This window comes from Ovis aries, chromosome 12 (genome assembly GCF_016772045.2).
Source record: "Ovis aries strain OAR_USU_Benz2616 breed Rambouillet chromosome 12, ARS-UI_Ramb_v3.0, whole genome shotgun sequence".
Taxonomy (NCBI): Eukaryota; Metazoa; Chordata; class Mammalia; order Artiodactyla; family Bovidae; genus Ovis; species Ovis aries.
Genome location: NC_056065.1, coordinates 29,281,272 through 29,305,580, shown reverse-complemented (window position 1 = coordinate 29,305,580; position 24,309 = coordinate 29,281,272). Strand labels below are relative to the sequence as shown.

Sequence of the window (24,309 nt, the reverse complement as noted above, 5' to 3'; positions counted from 1 at the left end):
CAATGACAAAGAATTATTTTGACATTTTGATGTCTTCTTCCATGTTTGACACTCAAATTGTTTGCCCTGTGGGATTTCTCAGAGTTTATTCCCATTTTCCTGAAAATATTACTTGAGCACATTATAATTAATGTAGAAAGTAACTCAGAGTGCTTGGTAGCTTTATTACATGAACTTCAATTTTCTTTCCTTCATGTGGGCTTTAAGAATATGAAGATTTAATTTTTAAAAATTCAGAATGTTATTTTCTTAATGAAAGGATCTCTTATATACAGTTATTAGAAATTCATTTTCCTGACAGTATTCCTGGCTGAATACTGACCTAATTAATTGGCTCTAAGTTGTACTTATGTGCTGCCCTCTATTTCCCAGTCCTATGACACAGAGTGACAAAGGTTGGGTCTCTCCACCTGCTTTTAAAACTGGAGGAAAGAGAGTAATCACACAAAGGAGTTAACATGAAAAAAAACATTAAAAGAAGTAGATGTTCAATAAATTTTTGTTATGAATGAGAAAGGAAGGAATCCAGAAAAAGTGAATTAGGAACTCAAATTAGGAGCACAAGGCATCATGCTAAAATGAGAAGCTTAATTTTCATGTGTGAAGAATGGAGGGAGCTGAATTGTTTCAGCAAGTAGAGGAAAAAGTATACATGACATGGAGGACCTGTGGCCCAAAAAGCAATTTATATAGAAAAGAGAGCAGTGGGGAGTATGACTTAACCAGTGGGCACTGATTGCATCATTTTATAATAGATCTAAATTTGCAAAAGAAGAAATTAAATTTATTACATTGCATGTTAGCCTATGGCTTTTATTTGAAATTTGAACATTGTAGAATTATAAAATTTCACTGTTATAAAATAATATCCTATTTAAATAATATGATGTAATATTTATATAATGAGGGCAAGGATTTTGTTTGTCTCTTTCTTTACTATTGTATCTCCAGTATCTAGACAGGGCTTGGCAGAAAACCCTCTCAGCAAATATTTATTGATGGAACAAATTTCTGCACTGCCGTGTTCAGCAACCATGGGTTATTATTAGAGAATAATTCAAAAAAGCACATAAATTGATACTAATTTAGTGGGTCAGTTTAGTCCTAATGATATGGAGGTCAGAAGTGTGTATTGGTATTTCTCCTTTTTCCTCCCTAGTATTTATCATTATATGTATATGATTAAGAATTATTTTGGAAATTATGCAGTTAGGGTTAATACCGTAGCCAAAAGATATACATCAAATTTTTTAAAATTTGTCTGAGAAAAGCTCAGGTTTGGAGTTGTCATTCTCCAGCCCTAGTTTTTCTCAGACAAACTTTTGTCATACAATTTGTCAATAAAACAGTAAATGAAATCAGATTGAAGCCTGAGCAAAAGTTTATTCATAATTTAATAAGTTTGATTTATCACTGCATTTTTTAAATAAAAGGTTATTTGTATTGGTGTATACTATATATTTGATGAAAGCATTTCAGATAGGAAACCTTGTTTGGTGCTAAATTACCTTAGAAAAATCAGACCTAACCAGAGTCCTATTTTTTAAAAATTTCCCAAGTCTACCAAAAGATTTAATGTGCTTTTTATGGTGTACTGTACAGGAAAAGAAATTCAAGAACTCAAGTAAGTCAAGAAACAAGTATTTCCTAGAGATTGATGTAGTTTAACTATTGAGTGATAGTACAAGAGACACTAATGTAATTTAGTTTTTTTAATATGTGGAGTTAATAATGTTAATTGGTTTTAAAATATGGTAGTTTGCAAGCAGCTTTTTAATAGATTCAGACAGGAAAGGTCATCCATGAAAATTAGTGTTAATTGTTCTAGTTTTAAGAAAAGTTGCTGCTGTCTTCTAGGTATAGAGCACCAAGACTCACAGCATTCTTTCTTGGCATTTTTGAATACGCCTACCGATGCTCTGGATCAATTTGAAGTAAGTATTAAACCTTTCAGATATCCCCTGTGGTTGATATAAAATTTACTTTGTGATTTAAAGTTTATTTGCAATAAAACTTTTATTGCATCCCCTATAAGAGGACCTAGAATCTTATGTAAACAAAAATGTATTATGAAAGAAATATATGTCCTGCAATATTATGGAAACTTTCATCGTAAACTTTTCTTGTATTTAAGAGAAATCTAAGATCTAAATAAGAGAGTCATTGTAAGATTTAAAAGAAATTTCATCTCTTTCCCTGAGGAACAGTAAGTTCAGAACAGATCCTAACTTTAAATAATTTTAATTTTTTTTTTCCTCCAAAGCAAAGAGCCACAATGAAAAAGCAAGTGAAAATGCCAGAGCTCACATAGGGCAATGCTGGTTCCAATTCCAAACCAATACAGGTTTTTAGAAGTGTACCAAAGGAATGCTTTATGTTAGAAGTGTTGCGTATAGAGTTTATTTGGCACACGCCAGAATAATGAAATAGTGACTGTGTGACTCTGCCATTCTTTGGCACTTAAATTCTTTGCTAGAAAAAAGCTTATGGTTAAACTTTTTATCTCAGAAAAAAATTGCTAGTAATTATATCTTAATCAACAGATAATTGTACATATCTGAGCAAGGCACTGTTGTAGTGCTGGAGATACAATAGTGACAAAATCAACAAAGTCCTGCCCCTCAGGAACCTTACGTTTTAGCGGGAACAGTTAGAAGGCAGAGATTCTGTTGTTTACCTTTAGTTGCTACCTTTTAAAGTGCTTTAATTTAATTTAACTAATAATGATTTGCCATGAGCTTCAATTTATTACACCTTGAGCACAGTATATGAATTGTATTTCATTCTTTTGGGAAAGGGAAAAAGAATCACTCTTTAAAACATAGTTAATGAATTTCTAAGTTTCTTGAGAAACAATGACAATGACTGCTTTTCTCATTTATTTATTTGAATTAATGTCATTTGCCTTTCAATTGTTCTACAAAATTTTTGATTTATTATTTGTTCTTATTATATTGCTTCATCCATATTTTCTATTTTTTTATTGCTGTATTCGTTAAATAGGATTCCTTTTCTTCTTCCTCATCTTCACTGATTGATTTTTTGGATGACGTAAGTCTTTGATTTTCAAACAAATGCATCCTTCAGTAAAAGAGATCAGTGAATTGATATGAAGAATTTACCTAGTAATGCAGTCAGTTTTAGAAATATCACACTTGATAATTTGTGAGCCAAATGTGCTTCTTTCTTACCTTAAATACAAAGAAGAGTTATCATTATTAAGTATAATAAAATAAAAATGTACTTTAAAAAAATGCATTGGCCATCAGAGAATCTCTGTAGTTCCATTCTTTGCAACAGTTCTAAAGACTGGAATGCTTATTTGATTATTGTCACTATATAGCTAAATAGATATAAATAATTGCTCATTTTTGTGTTTCAAGGCAGTTTCTATTTCACATTTCCCTTTTCTTTCCAGCAGTTTGCTACTTGGTTTATATGTTAGTTAAAAGTAAGCCTCTGGTGGTATAATAAAAAGTGACATTTTATTAACTCTTTCAATAGAGTTTATCATACATAACACAATAGTTGAGTGCAAATCAATTTTTAATGCTGACAGAATTTCTCTTCTAATGTGAAAATTGATTTTAGTTACCATATGCACTGTAAATTGACTGCATTATCATTTTCTCTCCTAAATTAATTCTATAGATTTAATAATTTAGAAGTTCCTAATGTCTGTTGTTCTCTTACAGAAATACCTGACATATACATTCTCCATTCTGCTTTAAATGGCACAGTAATTCTTGTGTAAAGCGTTGTATTTTCCTATTGAGCATTCTGTCTTTCCAGAAATTAGGAAATAAAATGGGTTCAGATGCAAATGCAGTGCATATAACTTTTTTAAATCAGGGGGAACTCTTTTAATGTTTTATTTTTTGTGTTTTGTTAAATATAATTCTTACATTGAAAAGAGCAGTAAGAATAATTTTTTACTAAACAAAAATCCTGATCTATATTTTTGAGTGTTTCTTTTTTTATTTCTTGAAATATTTATACCAAAATGTGCACCTTTTCATTCTAAATGGAAACTGTTTTACTATTCTTGAGATACATAATTATGCTAGTTATGGTTTTTTAAAGTGTGATTAAAAAGAGAACTTTCTTGATATATAATAAATTTTGATATTATAATCTGATGTATATTTTACTAAAATATTCAGTATGGTATTTCCATATAGGTAACATTCACCTTAAAAAGAATGGAAAGGAAATCTGAACAAATTTTAATTGCTCTTTCTCCTAGAACACCATTTTCATTTTTCTTTCTAACAAACTCTTTTCTACATCCCTTTTTCTCTCACCAAAATCTCGGAATGTAAAGCACAGGAGTAGTATGTATTTGGATAAATAGATTGGCTCCTCTCAACAAAAGCACACTTCAGCCCACTGAGGTCTCATCTCTACTCTCATATCCTGTCTGCCACCCCCACCCCACTGTAGTGTCTAAGTTTCCCACTTTCACTCATGCTCCAGGAATATCCTTTCCTATCCTTCCCCCCGATTACTCAGCATGGATTCATCGATTCAATTCAGTTCAATTCAGATCTAAATTGTAAAGCATTACAAAGGAACTCCTATTATAAAGTAAGCAGGAGCTAAGTTCACAGAGACTGCCGAGTCTTTTTGATTCAGGCTCCAGCTCTTTAAGGGCATGGTTTTTCTCTCATTTGCTTCCTGAGCACTTTCCTTTCCATCTATTGCTGAAGCACTTAAGTTGATTCAAATCCTGTCGCTGCCACTTTCTTGGTATATAATTTGGAGCAAGATATCCAACCTTTCTATGCATTGGTTTGCTTATTGGATAAACAGGGATAATAATAGTACTAATCTCATAAGCTTGTTTGAAAAAAAGTGACAATGTATTTAATGCCCTCAATGATATTGGTTATTATTTCATTACTCTTAATAGGCCAGTTCCCCTCCATTGCCGTGTTCTCTTTAGCTTCCTTTCTTGTTCACAATTTCAGTTTCACTTGAGTACTTTCTAAGCTCTTTACCACTCAGCCTTCCAGTCACCACCAATATGAATCACTATACTTTCCTCCTATTGAATCGCGTTACTATTGGAAATGATTTTTCGTGTCAGGGTGAAGACTATCCGTAAGCTGCCATTTAAAAAAATATTTTGTATTCTTAATTCATATTTTATGGCATAAACCTCTTATTTCTCCTCATAGTTTGTAACTGTGACTGCCCTTCCCATCGTTATCATCCATTTCATCTTCAGCGTCATAATAGCGTAATGATATTCAATCTCTGGCATGCTTAGGTTCAGCATTGAAGGTATTTAGTATTAAGATTTAAAGCTCAGGTTCCTTGACTTCCTTATTACTCTTAAACGCTTGGATTCTTAAGGATGAAAATAAATCTTCATTGTTCTATGTGCCCAAACTAGTTAGGCTGTTGTGCATCTTGTTTATAGTATGTGACTGGCCTCTGTTACTAAGTAGACCCTATTAACTAACCCATAGGTAACATCCTCTGCTCATTCTTTTCTGTTTTCTGTCTCATTGCTATAGAAAAGAAAAATATTGTGCTGAAGACCTAAAATTGAATTACAGCTGGAATTTGTAGGTATAGGAGGGTTTTAAGCAAAATTATCCAAGTGCAGTTTTCTTCTGTGTCCACACATCATGGACCTTCTCCTAGTAACCTAGCACCCTCATGCTGCCCTCCAACTTTTCAGTGCTTTACTAGCGGTGCCTCCCCTCCTCCAAAATTACCTTCTGACTTTATCCTTCACACCCTGACACACACACAGGCCTGTTAACTCTATAATCATTTTACACAAAATAGTATACCTAATCACTTTCCTGTCTCTAGTTTTTTCTCAGTATGTTTTGTCTGTTATCCAAAATTTAGATGAATACTAGAATTTCTGGCAGTCTTGGACGGCATTTGGAACAGGTTGCTTACCTTTTAAGTTACACTATTTAGACAGCTCTTAACGGAAGAGAAAGAGCATTTGTAATACCAGTCTTCCTTCCCTCTGATTCAGGCAAAGCAGAATACATTCTCCACACTCTACTTCTATAACTCAAAGGAGCTTAGGCATTTGGACTTTTCTACATGTACAATAACAGACTTTTGAAGGAGAAAAGAACCCTAGAGAATCTTTCCAGTGATTTTAGTCATTATATACCACAGCACTCTCGCTAGTAGATAGGTATGTTGTTGTTGTTGTTGAGTTGCTAGGTTGTGTCTGACTCTTTGCGACTCAGTGGACTGTAGCCTGCCAGGTTCCTCTATCTACAGGATTTCCCAGGCAAGAATACTGGTATGGGTTGTCATTTTCCTTTTCCAGGGGATCTTCCTGATTCAAGGATCAAACCTGCGTCTCCTGCATTATAGGCTGATTCTTTTTTTTTTTTCTTTTAACTGGAGACTGATTACTTTACAGTATTGTAGTGGTTTTTGCTATACATTGACATGAATCAGCCATGGGTGTACATGTGTTCCCCATCCTGAACCCTCCTCCCACCTCCCTCCCCATCCCATCCCTCAGGGTCATCCCAGTGCACTGGCCCTGAGAACCCTGTCTCTTGCGTCGAACCTGGACTGGCGATCAGTTTCACGTATGGTAGTATACATGTTTCAGTGCCATTCTCTCAAACCATCCCACCCTCACCCTCTCCCACAGAGTCCAAAAGTCTCTTGTTTACATCTGTGTCTCTTGCTATCTCGCATACAGAGTTATCGTTACCATCTTTCTAAATTCCATATATATGCATTAATATACTGTATTGGTGTTTTTCTTTCTGACTTACTTCACTCTGTATAACAGGCTCTAGTTTCATCCACCCAATTAGAACTGATTCAAATGCATTCTTTTTAATAGCTGAGTAATATTCCATTGTTTATATGTACCATAGCTTTCTTATCCATTCATCTGCCAATGGAAATCTAGGTTGCTTCCATGTCCTAGCTATTGTAAGCGCTGTATCAACACTATAACCTTTAGCCCAGTGATTTTAGTCGTTATATACCACACTGTTTCCCCATCTATTTTCCCCCTATTAGTGACAGTGACTAGGATTCTCAGTCTTAGGAGTAATATCGAAGTGTTGATAAAGGGGTTATAGTGCTGCGATGAACACTGGAATACACATGTCTCTTTCAGTTCTGGTTTCCTCGGTGTGTATGCCCAGCAGTAGGATTGCTGGGTCATATGGCAGTTCTATTTCCGGTTTTTTAAGGAATCTCCACACTGTTCTCCATAGTGGCTGTACTAGTTTGCATCCCACCAACAGTGTAAGAAGGTTCCACTGAGCCATCTGGGAAGCCCAATAGATATGTTCAGTTCAGTTCAGTCACTCAGTTGTGTCCGACTCTTTGTGACCCCATGAATCGCAGCACGCCAGGCCTCCCTGTCCATCACCAACTCCCAGAGTTCACCCAAACCCATGTGCATCGAGTCGGTGATGCCATTCAGCCATTTCATCCTCTGTCATCCCCTTCTCCTCCTGCCCCCAATCCCTCCCAGGATCAGAGTCTTTTCTAATGAGTCAACTCTTCGCATGAGGCAGCCAAAGTATTAGAGTTTTAGCTTTAGCATCAGTCCTTCCAATGAACACCCAGCACTGATCTCCTTTAGGATGGACTGGTTGGATCTCCTTGCAGTCCAGGGGACTCTCAAGAGTCTTCTCCACCACAGTTCAAAAGCATCAATTCTTTGGTGCTCAGCTTTCTTCACAGTCCAACTCTCATGTCCGTACATGACCACGGGAAAAACCATAGCCTTGACTAGACGGACCTTTGTTGACAAAGTAATGTCTCTGCTTTTGAATATGCTATCTAAGTTGGTCATAACTTTCCTTCCAAGGAGTAAGTGTCTTTTAATTTCATGGCTGCAATCACCATCTGCAGTGATTTTGGAGCCCCCAAAAATAAAGTCTGACATTGTTTCCCCATCTATTTCCCCCCCATTAGTGACAGTGACTGGGATTCTCAGTCTTAGGAGTAATAGGGAAGTGTTGATAAATGGATTACGTATGGCATTCTTCAGGGCAGATAAAAGGGAGGTGAGTTAATTTTGAAAGAAACTGAGGCCATTTTAATAAGTAGTCTCTTCGGTAAGGTATTCCCATATGAGCCAGTACGACAGCAGACAAACAGACACCAGGATCCCTCCTGCTATGGAAATGATTTCCTCTTTTACCCTCATCTTTCCTCTCAGCCCCACTTGCCCAATCATAGACTGCCTGAGATACCACATATCAGGTCCAGCCTCATCTCTAGGTTACAGGTCAGGAGCAGTGGAGCTTACCAGCTCGAATTTTCCCCCCTTCTGTTCCTTTGTTCCCATGGTAGCAGATGAAGGAATCATTTCAGACTAAGCTTACAGAAACTTCCCGTTCTGTTCAACCCATTTTCTCCTTTTCAAGTGAACCCCCAAAATACTTGACTTTATTAAAGGAGTACTAAGTACAGTTATATAAATGAATAAGTTGCTATTTATATTTAATAAACATATTGTCATATATTAAGTATATGCCAGGTAAATTTTGAGTTTTATTAAATTACAGGTCTACTCTCTGTTCATTTAGGCGAAGTTCACAGATGTGGAAATTGCCCACTTATCTGGCAAATGAGAATGTAGCATCTTGTTCTTTGGAGGTTGTCTTACTCTAGTATACTGAGGAAGAGAGTTAATCAAGGAATTAATGCTCTAGAATATAAAGGTCAGACATAAAGGAATAAAGATCAAACATTTAGTCCAAGTGTCTAGTACTCCTAATGTGTTCTTTTCTTGCATTCTGGCATATTAAGAGAAGAGTAGCCTGAAAGTATTGGCAAGCTGAGTTCTACTCTTGGTTTTGGCCTCCTATAAAAGCTTATTAAGGTGTCCCAAAATATTTAATTTCAGTCCTAACTCCTTAGTAGGTTCCTTCATGTATGTTTTGTTTTTTAACATTGTTCTCCCCTCAGCTTCTCTCATATTCTGTCATTAAGCAGCCACAGAAATCTGCAACTTACCAGCATGGCTTAACTGATTCTGGGAAAAGTTGATCACACATGAGAGTCAATGAAAGCTGAAATTCTGAAACATGCATTGTAGAGTTTTTAATCCTATGATTGAAGCTAGGCCTAGATCCTTCTAAAAAATAACAAAATTTCTATAATTTCCTCCTTTAATTCTTGTTTTTTTAAAACTTCCACATATTAAGTCCAACCTGACTTGAAATTCTCACATTTCAGAAGATTGTCACATGTAATCTTCTCTATTTTAGGCAGCATGTTATATTATGTATTATATATCATATATTATATCAATAATATATTTGGGTAACTAGAGGGAAACACTCACGACTACGTAGTCTTTTATCTCTTCGGTTTTTTTTTTTTATTAAATAAGACCTCTGAAATACATTAACTGAAACCTTAGAATCTACTAGCCAAACTCTGTATCCATAAGACAGATTACTTCTTTTCGTTTCTGCTTATCATGCTTACTCCCATAATCAGCCTTGAAGTTCCGGTGGAAATTTATAGATCTAGATATAAAATGGTATATGACTGCACACTTAAGAAAATGTATTGGTTTCCAGTGCTTGCTATGAGACCCAATTTCAATGTTTATAGAAAACCATGGTATGTATGGGTATATTCAAGAGGTTTAAGAGTGTGTGTGTTTTCCTCTAATTGTACCTTCAGGAGAAGTGTAACTTGCCCTTTTCTATTGAAAATGTAAAAATGGTCTGATTTCTACATAGCCACTTGGGGAAGAACACGATTACAATGGTGATTTAGTATCACTATTAGCTTGGAAAACCTCTTGTCCTTCATATGCAAAGATAGTTTTAAGAGACATTTTGACTTGTTTTGCATATAGTGGTAATATAATTTGAGCTATTCCATGTTCTTTCTCATGATTTTAACATAATCTGGACTTTCAGGATATGTATAGCCAATATGTAAGGGTTTCTCTATGTTAAATATTTTAGCACTTTTTACATGTGTGGTACTCTGCTGTGCACAGTGGTAGATACTAAGATAAATCAGACATAGAAGTAGACCTCAAATACTCATCTTATTATTAGAAAAAATAAATACACTGTTATGTACTATGCGAAGTAGAAAATGGTGAATGCCATAAGAAATATTTAGGTTAAATATCATATAATTTCAGAAGGATTTATTCAATATTTATTAAAAATTTTTAAGTTTATAAGTTTTATGCTAAGCATAATACAGTATTTCCTGACCTTAAGGATCTGATCTGATGGAAAAGACATCTAAATAATTATAACACCATGGAAGAAGTACAATAATAAAAGATACAGACTGCATATCATGGGAGTAGAAAGGAGATATTAAGGAGCTTATATTTAATCAGTCCCAAATGCAATAATTATTAAAAGTCTTAACAGAGGAGAAAGGTGAGCAGCTTCCTTTTGGACAAGTTAAATTTGAGGTGCCTGAGGGACAGGCATGTGGAAATGTTTGGCAGATAGTTTTCTAGATGAGTCAGCAGCTTAAGGAAAAGGAGTGAACAGGAATTGGCAGTACAAATTTGGGAATGATCAACAGTTGAAACTAGATTGAGATCTGCCAGGAGAGATTGTATTAGGTTGGTACAAAAGTAATTGTGGTTTTGGACTGTGAATTTTAATTCATTGTAACTAGATTCAAACCCATCTTTATTAATCAAAATAGCAACCATTACAATCAACACATTTTTACCAACGAGAAATAAGTTTTTATTCCTGTAACATAGAAATCCATGGTTCAGGGTTGACTGAACTCTCGGGAAGCATTTTTTGCCTCCTGCTGGTGGTGGAAGCATTTTCCCTACAAAAAATTGTCGAGATGCTTGAAGAAGTGGTAGTCGGTTGACAAGATGTCAGGTGAATGTGGCAGATGAGGCAAAAGTTTGTAACCCAATTTGCTCAACTTTTGGAGTGTTGGTTGCGCGATGTGCTGTCAGGCATTGTCATGGAGAAGAACTGGGCCCATTCTGTTGACCAGTCCTGGCTGCAGGCATTGCAGTTTTCAGTGCATCTCATCAAGTTGCCGAGCCTACTTCTCAGATGTAATGGTTTCGCCAGGATTCAGAAAGCTGTAGTGGATCAGTTGGGTGCAAGTTTGGCTTTGGGAAGTGCTTTGGAACTTCTTTTTGGTCCAACCACTGAGCTGGTCATTGCTGGTTTCACATAAAATCCACTTTTCATTACACATCACAGTTCGATTGAGAAATGGTTCATTGGTGTTGTGTAGAATAAAATGACAGTTTCTCTATTTTTGGTCAGCCCATGAGGCACCCATTTGTAGAGCATTTTCAAAATGCCGAATGACCATAGAATGGTTGGTGTTGAGTTCTTAGGCAACTTCTTGGGTATTTGTAAGAGGATCAGCTTTGATGACGGCTCTCAGTTGGTCATTGTCAACTTCAGTGGCTGGTCACTACACTCCTCATCTTCAAGGCTCTCGTCTCCTTTGCAAAACTTCTTGAAGCACCCCTGCACTGTATGTTCATTAGCAGTTCTTAGGCCAAATGCGTTGTTGATGTTGCGAGTTGTCTCCACTGCTTTACAACCCATTTTGAACTCAAATTTTAAAAAAAATCACTCACGTGTACTTTTTGTCTAATGTCATTTCTGTAATCTAAAATAAATACAAAATAAACAGCATATAATAAGTCATTAGTAAAAGAAAATAAAGCCAGAAATGTGCTTTAAAATGGTATATAGCATAACAACATTTATAAGAATATATTTCAATATCAAATGGCAAAGTTCAGCAATGCAAAACTACAATTACTTTTGCACCAACTTAGTAGCAAAAGAAAAGTGATGAGTAAGAACACAAACACAGGATCTCTCACATTGAAAAGGGTGGAGGAATAGGACTCCACGTAAGAGGAGGAGCAGTGGTCACAGGGGATGACTCAGGAAAGTGCTGCATCACAAAAACTAAGGGAGTACAGTTTTAAGAGGGAATGGTTAGCAGCCTCAGGTACAGCCAAGATGTCTGGTACCATCAGACAAACAGGAGACCCTAATCTTCACAGTATTTCATTAGAGCAGTCAAAGCAGAAGCCAGATTGTACTGTATGGAGAAGCGATTGAGAGGCTCAGAAGTAGAGGCAGTGATTGTATACCATTTTGCGAAGTCTGATTATGAAGGTTTGAATCCTACCACTGCCACTTACCAGTTTTTTGACCTGTTGCAAGTTAATCTGTTTTCTTCATATTTAAAATGGAGATTGTAATACCTTATATTAATTCTTCCGTGAGGATTTGGAAAGATAATATATGTAAAGTTCTTTGAAAAGTACCTGTATATATTTTACATGTGATGGATGTTAGCTATTATCATTATTAAGGAAGGGAGAGGAGAGATTAAATGTTTGCTAGAGAAGGGGCTGGTGGTTGAGTTATTAATGTTTGATTGTTTGGTTTTGGGGAGTATGGGGGGAGACAGGTACTTCCTATTAGTAACTGAAGGAATATAACTTGGTTTGAACCTGAGACTTTAGCTTCTACTACAATGGAAGGCTGTCTGGGCTAAGAAGAACCTGTTTAGAAATCTGTAGACTTTCTAATCCTAGTTTGCTGTTAACTCTTGGGTTACAGTGTTTGTCGCCTACCGTTCCAATTTCCTACAGAAAGAAATAATAATTCCTGTTTACCAAGCTGCCAGTTATTGTACAAGTAAAACTGATAATCTTGAATGATGTTTCTTATCCTTGAGGTTTTCTCTTAAATCTTCTGTAACTCCTGTAGACTCAGTTTATAAATTCACTCCTCTAGGTACCCATAAAAATCTTGTACATGCCCCTCCAGGTTCCCAAAAAGCTTTGTACATGCCCTTATTACAGCATTCGTCACATTGTTGGTGGTGTGATGCTCCCCCACCAGTCTGTGAACTGCAGTGCTCTCTATCAAGTGCCTGACTTACTATAAACCCTCAATAAACATCAGGTTGAATTGATTATAGAAAAACGAGTCAGTTGATACATATTTGGAAGCTCTATTGCTTGAGCATCACAAATTTCAAAAACTTTAAAAATGTCTCTATGTAATTGTCTACTTATTGTTACCTTTTCTGAATTACTTAATTCTTTAATGTCAGAAAGGCAAAGGTCCTTCTTTTGATTAAGCCTAACCTCTAGTCAGGATGGACAATATTGTTGAAGTAGCTTTTTGTGTTAATTCAACATCAGTAATTCTAAAGGCCTAATTTAGCACTTACCATTGAAAAGAGTAAGAATTTGGTAGTAAATGCCTGAAGCAAAACTAGTTAATTAAATGTTTTGTTTAAATGCTTACTAGCACTAAATCAGAGTTATTCAGATCCTTTTTGTACTCTTATTTCAAGTTGCTACCACCAACCTTTCCAGAAAAGAGATTGGCCATAACTTGATGGATCATTACTTGGTGGGTGACTGTGCAAGGTCCAGTGAAAACTTGATTACCATTCTTAGATGGAGCCTGAACAACTTTCTTTACTTTCTTGTCTTCCAGTTTTTTCTGAAAATGCCTGTACTTTCAACCTATCAGAACTATGTCTTTATGTGTATGTTTATATACTTTGTCTGTTAATACAGTATTAGTCATTGAGAGTCATGTGTGTAAATATTTGTAACGTAGTATTCTCCTTTCTTTGTTGAAGCGCTCTCCATCCTGTACTCCAGCTAGCAAAGGCAGACGTGTAAGAGACTACTGCACTTGTGTGCCCATCCCGATGCCCTCTACCCTCTCTTTTATCCTTTTTGCCTGTGGTTGCAGTACATGCTAATGTTTTTGTGGTGTATTACATTTATTGCATGCTTTGTGCTGCTGCTGTTGCTATTGCTACTCTGCTTTTCTGTATTTTCTTTTTTTGTTGTTTTTTGGCTTTGGCCGCAAAGCTTTAGGAATGTTCATATAAATTTCTATAACCAAAATACTAAAATTGTAAGGTATCTTGTTTATTTTGATTGGGTGAAAAAGTGATCCTAAAGTATGCTCCCTAAATTGGCCACATACAAAGTAAATGAGTTTCTAAATAATCCAATGTAAGCAGTTATGTAGAGATTCGTAGAGATTTTAATTATGTAGAAAGAAAGCTTGATAATTCACATCATGCAAAATTCAAAAAAGATTTGGTATAAGGTATGGATCCGACTGATTATAATTTTTATAAATCAATTCTGGAGAAATCTTTGATAGCTTTTTTAGCATAGTTCAAAGCTATATTCCCAAATACCTTGTATTTAGAGATTTGAGGCAGTGATGTTGATAATAATTTATATTCTAAGATATTTCCAAGATTGAAAAAAACATTTATAGCTTTCTTTATATATGTATTGATTACAAGCTATAACCATCTTCCTATGCTAAACCCAATCCAGTGTTTCTCAACCTGAAATGGGCAAGCCACTATCTCTATGCTATAAGGTTCTGATATGTCCCGAATGGGGAGTCTGTTTGTGAAAAGGTCTCAAATTTTTCTAAACCAGCCTCCACCCCAACACCGATATACACACTTTCAGACTCACTAGTTGAAAAGATAGCTGACACGGTTTGCTCTGGTTTTCATAGGTAATGTAAATAACAACATTCAAAAGGAAAATCTATGATCTATACAAATTTCAAACTTTCTCTTGTCAGCTTCATGACTTTTGGTGTTGATCAGCACCGTCAATCCATATTTTGGACTGGGAAAGTTCTGAAGGGAATTATCTGGTTTATGGAGGGCATGGGCAGCAGTGGGTCCACAAGCAGACACTGCTTGTGGAGAGACCCACTGCTTCCTGTGCTCTTGTCTTCAGGTGTGAGGGACAGTTGATTGTAAAATAAACATGATTAACCGTAGCATAGCGTATGTTTTCAAGCTACTGTTTAATAATGAATAAGCAGTTCAGACCCAGTGGTATGGCAAGTAGAACTGCGACTTCAACTGATATCTCATTAATTAAAGAAGTTGATGAAAAGATTGCTAGTTAACTGACTTATTGATTATTTTTATATTTGGGCATTTGGATTTATCCAATCTGAATATATGTTAGTTAGAAGGAAAGACCAAAATGTGTGTGCTGAGTTATATTTGGTTCAAATAATTAGTCTGTGGATTGACTGCTTTATTAACTGTTTGGTTTCGAGTAAGATTATCCCTTCAGAGAGATTTTGTTTTTCTGGTTAAATTTATCATTACTAATGTTTCTTGCCTTGTAGATCTCTGACCACACAGAATATTTTTGTGAATCTTTAAGGAAAAAATTTTGAGGGAAATAGCTGTTATAAGGCCCCTGCTATTTAGTTTATATTTTAGGATATAATTAAGTCGCACTTTACTAGAGCCTATTGGCTTATAATTGCATATGGTTATTTAAAATGCAGATGTGATAGGCTTGGTAATTTCCTTTCCAGCTTCCTTTAATTTTTCCTTATTGAATATTTGACAGATAAAAAGTCAGGTAGTGTCTATGAGGGAGATGATTAAAGAGTTACCAATTATTCGACAGTTAAATAGAAACATAGAATAATGAGTAACCTTAATAGTCCCTGGAAACATCCATGAAAACAGTAGGACACAAATAGTTACCATTTCTAACAGTGACCTTGAATCTAACTGTGGCATACAGATTTTATGTTACATACTGTGTTTTTAGATAAGAAATACATAACATTTTCATAAATTTAAAATTCTTTAAGTGACTGAAATGTTATATAAGTGAGGTATATATTTTTATTTCCCATGTGCTCTAAAGCCTCATTTATAACCTAGGTATTTATGTACTTTTTATGTGGTTTAGTTTAATTAATCATAGTATTAAAAAGATTTGTTATTAATATTATTAATGTCTGAATACAGATGATTATGAAAAGTTTTATAATGTTTTCATTAATAGTGAGAAACACTGAGTATCTTTTGGATTATTCCTTTAGAAATTAAAGCAGAGACTAAATAGCCAACATATGACTGGACTTTATTCTGTGTTTTCTTAGAACATGTGTAAATTCTCCAGAGTAGATATTCAAATGAATAAGCTGAAAATAATTTAAGGAGAAATTTTCATAAAGAGAAACAAGTTACATCATTTGTAACTAGTAAGATTACATTTACAGGTCATAACCTTCAGTAATTTATTATTTCTTTTAGAATGATAGAATGATAAAATGTATTTACTGTTATCTAAATGACATGCAATACTGTGTTTAAATCATAAAGTGAAAGTGAAGTTGCTCAGTCGTGTCCGGCTCTTTGCGACCCCATGGACTATATAGCCCATCAGGCTCCTCTGTCCATGAAATTTTCCAGGCAAGAGTACTAGAGTGAGTTGCCATTTCCTTCTCCAGGGGATCTTCCTGACCCAGGGATCGAACCCAGGTCTCCCACATTGGGAGCAGACGGTTTTACCATCTGAGCCACCAGGGAAGCCCTTTAAATCATAAGCACAATTAAAAGAAATAACTTATTTCACTGAAAGCTTGAGGTTATAACACATTTCTGAATAGTAAAAATTGGGTTACTTTCCTCTTTGTTTCTAAAATACTTCAAGCTACAGGATAAACAAAATTGATGAAAATTTGGATTTTTTTCTGTTAACTTTGAGTTTTATATTTACCAATACAAAACAATGTATTAGATGCAAGCTATTTTTAAATCTCTTCTCAAAGTCATATCAAGTCTTGGTATCTTTTTCTTTTAAAACTAGGTTTCTTCTGTGAATGTTTTGCTACTTGTTCAAATCTATAATTATTTTTGGAGTAGAAAAGACCCATTAATACATATTCAAGAAAGTCATTTTGATCTTTTTATTATTTATAAGGAGGCCATATTGCATAATTTGAGAAAATCTGGAATAGTGGGTCATCTAAAAATCAGATCTGAGCCAAAGCAGAAAAAATTTTCTATTTCACCATACTGTTCTAAAAACACATTTTGTGGGTTATTCATCAGAGAAGTCCTAATAAATTCAGGAAACATTATGGACTTTTTACATGACTTTGTTATGCATTGTGAATAATATGCTGATATTAGGCTTTTCTGCTTTTTTTTCCAAACAGTAGAGCATTAAGTAAAAGTGACATTTAAGTATAGTAAATATTTCTAATGCTTATTCATCAGAATAACTCCTTAAAAGTATGTTTACTTGGAAAAAAGAATCAGTTAATCGAAAAATAGAATTACTTTTGCATAAATAGGTTTCTCAGTAGATCACAGCTTATAAAATATTGAGTGAATTGCTTATTATTGTTAGTGTGTTAGTTGCTCAGTCGTGTCCAATTCTTTGCGACCCCCATGGACTATAGCCCACCAGACTCCTTGGTGCATGAAAATCTCCAGGCAAGAATACTGGAGTGGGTTACCATGCCCTTCTCCAAGGGATCTTCCCGACCCAGGGATCGAACCAAGATTGCTTATACCATTCAGTTAAGATCTGTTTCCAAAAATCTTCCTTTGGATTATATCACAATATATTGTCCAATTAATATAAGCTATTTATTGTTCCTTATTATTTCCCCCTTTTATCATTCTTTCTATAATCATAAACTCAATTATCAATTTAAGATATCTCTGCTATGATATTTTGGTATATCATATTTATTAGCTTTTCCTGCATTATTAAGTCATTGCTTACATTTAATGCTATAATTATTTTTATAGCACAAAGAATTTTTAACTTCCTTAGTTTTAATAGAATATTAATTATATTTGTTTCAAAGGTAAAAGTAGCTAAATGCTATTAATCAATTGCTTTGCTGTCATATTATACCTAAATCATTGCCAGTTAATTATTAAAATTAGTTTTAGGCTCTCTGTAAATCCTGGCATATAATCATTGAGTATTCTGAAAGTTTAGTAAAATTAATTGCTTTTAGTAGCTAGAATCAGCCATTAATTATAAAGGCATTGGTAGCATGTAATTATAGATAAAATTAATAACATCTTAAAAGCATAGTTGTGTTGGGGTTAACATTTTGCTGAAGGGAATATGTAAGCAGTACTGTATTTTTCTTGTTAATGGTAACCTCTTTTGAGATGTTGTTTACACTGGTAGTAATCCAGAAAGGGAAGAAAATATTAAAACCTATTAATCTAATTAGCTATTAGCTTTTATTAGTCTTTTAAAAGACATGGGAAATTTTTTTTTAAGTTTGATATTTTGATATTTTAAGTTTGATTTTTTTTTTAAGTTTGATATTTTTTGCCGTGAGTTTATTCATCTTTACCAAACTTTTGTGTCCTTATTTTTATGAGAAACACACTTGGAAAATAAAGTGGTAATTTTTAAACTTCACTTATATATGCATGTTTTTTGTTAAATCACAGTATCATTGTAAATGGCATAGTTCAACTCTTTAATTTGGTCAGTTAATGCCATTTCAAAATATTATTTCGGTATTTCTTACTTTGAATTTTGTTAAACAAAATTAACTTGATTTTGTTTAATCTCTGGAATTTATTTTTACTCTAACAGCATAAAGCTCCAAAAAGTTAGTGTGGAAATTTTCATTATTCAATTTTACTCTATTTAGGATGAGTTATTTTTAAAATTTTAATGTTTTCCACTCCTGAATAACCAGTTTTGATCTCTTTCAACTAGGAAAATAATTTTAAAATCTGTTCTCATTTCTGTTGTTTTGTCATTTTATTGATGAGCAAAAATGTGTTAGGAGAAAAAGATTTATAAATGACAGTAATTCTTCGGAAGGGCCAAGAGGTATGTGCTTAAAACCTCAATCATTCCTTAAGAGTCACTGATTTATGTAATTATGGATTAAGCTGTGATGATGTTTTTTTTTCCTTTGCCAATATTAAACTGTCATAATGTCACATTTTCATAGGGTCATGAAGTATATTAGTAAATATTTTAGCTACCAACTTGATTTTTAGATTTGACAGTTGTCATGATGTGAACATCTCATTAGAACACATATGGCTTAAAGTGGTATATCCCAATTTTAGCACAAGAAAGTATATAAAACAGTGTGTCCAAATTCTGTCAGCTTGTGTCCCTATGGCACAAAGTGCAGGCCTGCTTTAAAGTTTCAGCCAGTACTATTAGAAGCAGCAGTCTCTTACCTTTCTCATTTTTGAAGATTTTTAAAGTAATTGGACCCAGAGGAACAAAGCCACTATATTAGCTATATTAAATTTTCTTCTCCCTGAAAATTTTTATGGTCTTAACTCACTGTCTTATTTTAAAATCTATTTCAATCTAAATAGAACCAAATCATTTCTGAATTCTCTTTATCACCTTTTTTAAACAGCATTATCCTTCATATAGGAACTTCTGATTTTATGTCTTTTAAGCTGTGAGCTAAAGGCTTCTGTGTGACAGGTCAGAAGCTTACATTTTCTTAAAATAATCCAATTTTTTTCAAGTAGCAAATCCTCTATTTGGACACTTCTTTGAAACTTTATGAGATCATTAACTCTTGATTATTTGAAAAGTTTTAAAATTCTTATTAGTGTAAAATTTATCAGTATTGCTTTGCTTATCAATTCCATTTTAATTGAACCCACTCACCCATAAACTTTTTATCAGCTTACAACTTATATAATCTTAGGGAAACCAGAAGGAGATTTTTAGAAAATAAAAGACTTTTTTTTTGCCTTATTCCCAACCTAGGGTCATAGTTCAGATTAACAGGTAAGATGGATAACTTTCTCCATCGCTGTCCCTCTGTGAAATTGTGAGCTAGGCAAAATTTGTCTGGAGTTCCATTTGCTTCCTTACTGTCTGTTCCTGGTCAAAGTTCCTTGTCAGCCTCCGTGATCTTAAATCGTTTTAAATATGTCTGCTGTGGAGGTTCCTTGGTACAACAAGGAGTACTGAGTTTGGAGTCAAGAGAAGAAATTGGGGCCTGGCTCCCCCGCCTTTAAGGCATACTGGCTCTATGAAATTATCCACATCTCGCACACTGAGCTAACATACAGCTGGGATGTGCCAGTTCAGTAGTTCAGTTTTCTCCTGGCTGTTGCACATGGCTGCTGCGCCCAGTCCCCTGGTGCCCTTCCCGGGCACCCCACCTCTCCCCACCTCTCCCTAATCTGACAGCTGATGGTTTAAGGCCCAGCTGGTGGCCATCTTAGTTGGCCCCACCAAAGTCTTTCCTTGTAATTTGCCGGAATACCTGCCCGTGCCCACTACCAAGGGAGGCCACATGTGGGCACCAGCAGAGGGCCACTCCAGGACTGGCCAGCCAGATAGCCAGTCCCTGAAATAGGAACCATAATTATAACAAAGAAATTTTTTTAAAACCTTTGTAGTATATATTTAATCCTTAAGCTGATTGCTCTTATGATCCATAATAAATGATGATTTACAGCAAATGCTAATCTAAGCATTGTTCTTGCTGTACAACATATTTGAAACCAGTTTCCTAATCCTCCCAAGTCATCTTAATTGCCTTTCATTTAAAAAACCCAATCCTGGTAATTCTGAAAATTGCAAAGCTGAATGTATCATCAATCAGTGTGCTCCATAGGACCATTTATGCTAAATTTTAACCCAAAGCATCTTCAGCTACTAAAAATACTTGGTTAAAATGGTGCAACTGAATATAAGTGTGAATATTTCTACTGCTGCAAAATAAAAAGAGGATTTAATTTAGTGACAAAGCTGACAAGTTAGTTTTCCTTTCAACTAATGCCTTATAGCAAACCAAGTTTCATTCTTACCAAGGACAAAATTATTCCTAATCTGCAGAACATATTTCTGTTATGTACTCTGCATTTATTTCACTTATATGATTTATTTTGTGAAATACAAGTAAAGAACATACAGTAGCTCAAAGTAACAGATGAGTGGTGAAGATTGGAGCATTTTGTTAAATGTTGTTATCTTAACCTTTCTTTAAAGCTGGTGGTTATGCGTCTGTATGATGACACATCCCTATTGTGAATATTCAGACTGAAGTTTGTTATTCTCCTTTCTTGAGAATGTTGCCATGATCATGCCTTGAAGAAATTTACTAAGAGCTACACATTGTTTAAAAGTGATGTCTTGGGTTTGTGTTTTTCCTGACTTATTTTCCTAGACTGATCCCGTTGAGAACACATATGTACGGAATCCGAACGTCAAGTTTTACATCCAGTCAAGGTCCACCTCTCCTTCCACATCTAGTGAAGCTGAGCCAGTTAAGGTGCCTCATTGGAGCAGTCTTGCTCCTCAATTTTTCACTTGTGTCAGGAAAGAGGGACTTGCAAAAACAAGTGAAATCTGACACTCTTCCTTTTAATAAATGTTTTGTGTAATAAATCACAGCATATTGGAGATCATTACATTTGATTTATAATATAGATAGGACTGTAAAACTGAAGTAAAAAAGGGTCCCCCCAATTTCAACCTGAAATAGATAAGAACTTTTTAATTTTAAAGTGATCTATATTTTAAGTAGAGAGCTATATTGAACAGAGGACAGATAAACGCTATAGATACATGGCAATGTCAGGTGTCATTCTCATAATTTAATTCTAATAAATCTAATGAAGATACGACATAACTGTTCCTTCATAAGCAGAACTTAAAACTGCCACTGCTGGCAACTCAGTAGTTTATTATAAGTGTTAATCAGCAACAGGTATGCGACTAAACCATGCCTTTTAATACTGCAAAAAGAGTGTTGTATTTGCACCGTAAGTAAGTATATGATTTTAAACAGCCAGTTAGTCAATTTTCTCAACAGAGATCTTTTTCTCAACAAGTCAGAAGGATATATTATTCCTCAGTTAATGCCATCCTGACTCAGATGCTGCTGCTGCTAAGTCGCTTCAGTCGTGTCTGACTCTATGCGACCCCAGAGACAGCAGCCCACCAGGCTCCCCCGTCCCTGGGATTCTCCAGGCAAGAACACTGGAGTGCGTTGCCATTTCCTTCTCCAATGCATGAAAGTGAAAAGTGAAAGTGAAGTCGCTCAGTCGTGCCTGACTCTTAGCGACCCCATGGACTGCAGCCCACCAGGCTCCTCCGTCCATGGGATTTCCCAGGCAAGATTACTGGAGTGGGTTGCCATTGGCTTCTCCGGACTCAGATGCAGTTCTGATTATTTACTCAAACATGACAGTTCTGACATAGCTCCTTTGCCTCCCACTTGGTCTTCAGAGCTGTGTCTGGCATTCCAGGTGAAGCAGAGAGTCCCCTTTGGAAAGCTGTCTGAAGTGAAGCTTGAGGTGTAGTCAGATTCTAACTTGATTTTTTCCCAACCCTATGGTGTATACTACCTCAGACAGGTTAAGTTGATGATACCATCTGATTTTTTAGGTTATCATTGTTTAAATGTTTTGAGTTTATACATTTTTATCTTAATGTTAAAATATTTCAAGCATACAGAAAATAATATTACAACCACTCACATAACCACCATCCACACATTTAAGATGTATAAACATTTTGCTCCAAAATTTCTATTAAAAAGAAAGAAAATATTCCAAACAGTTTTTGAAACATCCTACCCTATACCATTTCCCCTCCCCTTTCCCAGGCATATCTGAATAACCTGAAATCGAGGTACTCCTTTTCTTCCTTGCTTTTACATGTTTATTTCATTTGTATTCATAAACAATAATATAATTGTGTTTGTTGTATATTTAAATTTTACACAGAAGTTATCTGCATCATATAAAGATACATGTCCGCTTAGTTCATTCATTGCAACTATTGCATTATATCTCATTGTATGAATATACCACAACTATTTATCCATTCTCCTGTTGTTGGATATTTAGGTTGTTGCCAAGTGTTTGTTATTACAATTCATGCTGAAGTGAACATCCTAACAGCTGTCTGCTTTTGCATATGTGCAGAGTTTGTTTAGCCTATATACCTAGAAGTGGAATTATTGGCTTGTGTGGAATATGCATTTCAGCTTTAACTAGATCTTGTCAAATTATTTTCCACAGTGGTTGGACCCATTTTCACTCCCACCAGCAGTGTGTGTGAGTGAGTTCCTCTATTTCCCCACATTCTTCCAACCCTTCGTACTATCAGATATTAACTTTTATCTATTTGATGGGTATTGAGTGGCATTTTTGTTTTAATTTGCATTTCTCTGATTTCGAGTGTTATTCAACATCTTTTTATGTGTTATTGACCATTGGTGATTTGCCTGTTCATGTCTTTTGTCCGTTGTTCTATTGAATTATTTTTCCAGTTGTTTTGTAATTGCTCTCTATGTATTCTGGATACTAATGCCTAGCTGGCTATATGCGTGGCAAATATTTTCTTCCAGTCTGTGGCTTATTTAAAATTTTTATTTTTTATATCTTTTTGTCTTGCAACAGTTTTTATTTTAATGTAGTTATCAATTTTTTCTTTTATGACTTCTGCTTTTTGTCTTTTTAAAACATTTCTTCCCTATGCAGCAGTTATAAAGATTATCTTGCATATTTTCTTCTAAAAGTTTTTAAACTTTGCTTTTACGTGTTTGGGACTTTAAACAAACTAAACTTTGTCATTAGGTATTATGAGAAATGGGGTACTAATCTATTTTTCTCATATGAACAACCAGTTCTCCTGTTTTTCCCCTATTGATTTGTAAAGTTATCTCTGCTTTTTATATAAATGGGTCTGTCTGCGGATTCTCTATTCTCTTTCATTGTTCTTTTTGTCAATTTCTGCACCAGTGTCACATTGTCTTATTGTAGTCTTAAAATAATTCCTGATGCCTATTATGATCAGCCACTCCCAAGTATCTTGTTCCTTTACTTCTTGACCCTTCAGTTTTATATATGATTTTCAGGTTCAGCATGTAGGTTCCATGTAAAGCTTTCGATTGGATTTAAATTTATAGATTATCTAAGGAGAATTCATCTCTTTGTGGTATTGGGCCTTTTGGTCTATGAACAATATCTAGGTACTCTTTTATATCCTTCAATGAAGTTTCATTATTCTCTTCATGAATATGCTCCAAATTGCTTGTTAGAATTGCTCCTAGATACCTTAGGGTTTTCATTGCTCTGGTGAATGGGATCTTTTAAAAATGTTTTTTAAACTAGGTGTTGCTATTCTTTATGAATTCTGTTGATCTTGAATTCAGCACCCCTACTTCACTCCTTTTAATTCTGAAAACTTCTCTTGGACTTTCTGTGTAAATTCAAGTGACAATTCTGTTTCCTGTGAATTTTTCTTTATTAACTTTCAAAAAGGTTTTGTATTCCACTCTGTTATTTCATGGTTTTTTTTAATATTAAATTGAGTTTAATACTTTTTTCAAGCTTGAAATTTGAACTAAACTCACAATTAAATAGAAAACTCTGAGAAGCCCACCTAAATTCCATTTTAAGGCTATCATATGTATAAAGTATTTGGGTTTTGGAGCTTATATAGTAACAGAGACAAAAAGGGACCATTCATTTTTTCTCTTAATATTT

The 24,309-nt window shown here is 34.8% G+C and overlaps 1 protein-coding gene across 21 annotated transcripts in view; it reads left to right on the top strand.

The window, feature by feature from the left end:
• The window catches only part of CDC42BPA (CDC42 binding protein kinase alpha), a 298,329-nt gene that overhangs the window by 233,279 nt on the left and 40,741 nt on the right, over window positions 1–24,309 (top strand). For 6 of the 21 annotated variants that reach the window (XM_004013640.6, XM_060396358.1, XM_004013639.6 and 3 more), the window contains one exon: window positions 1,858–1,934. In XM_004013640.6, the coding sequence (XP_004013689.2) occupies window positions 1,858–1,934 (77 nt within the window). Of the gene's footprint in view, window positions 1–1,857; window positions 1,935–3,003; window positions 3,052–13,617; window positions 13,657–20,978; window positions 21,084–24,309 lie in introns of all 21 variants that reach the window. The other 15 variants (XM_012187158.5, XM_012187156.5, XM_012187149.5 and 12 more) reach the window with 6 other exon arrangements.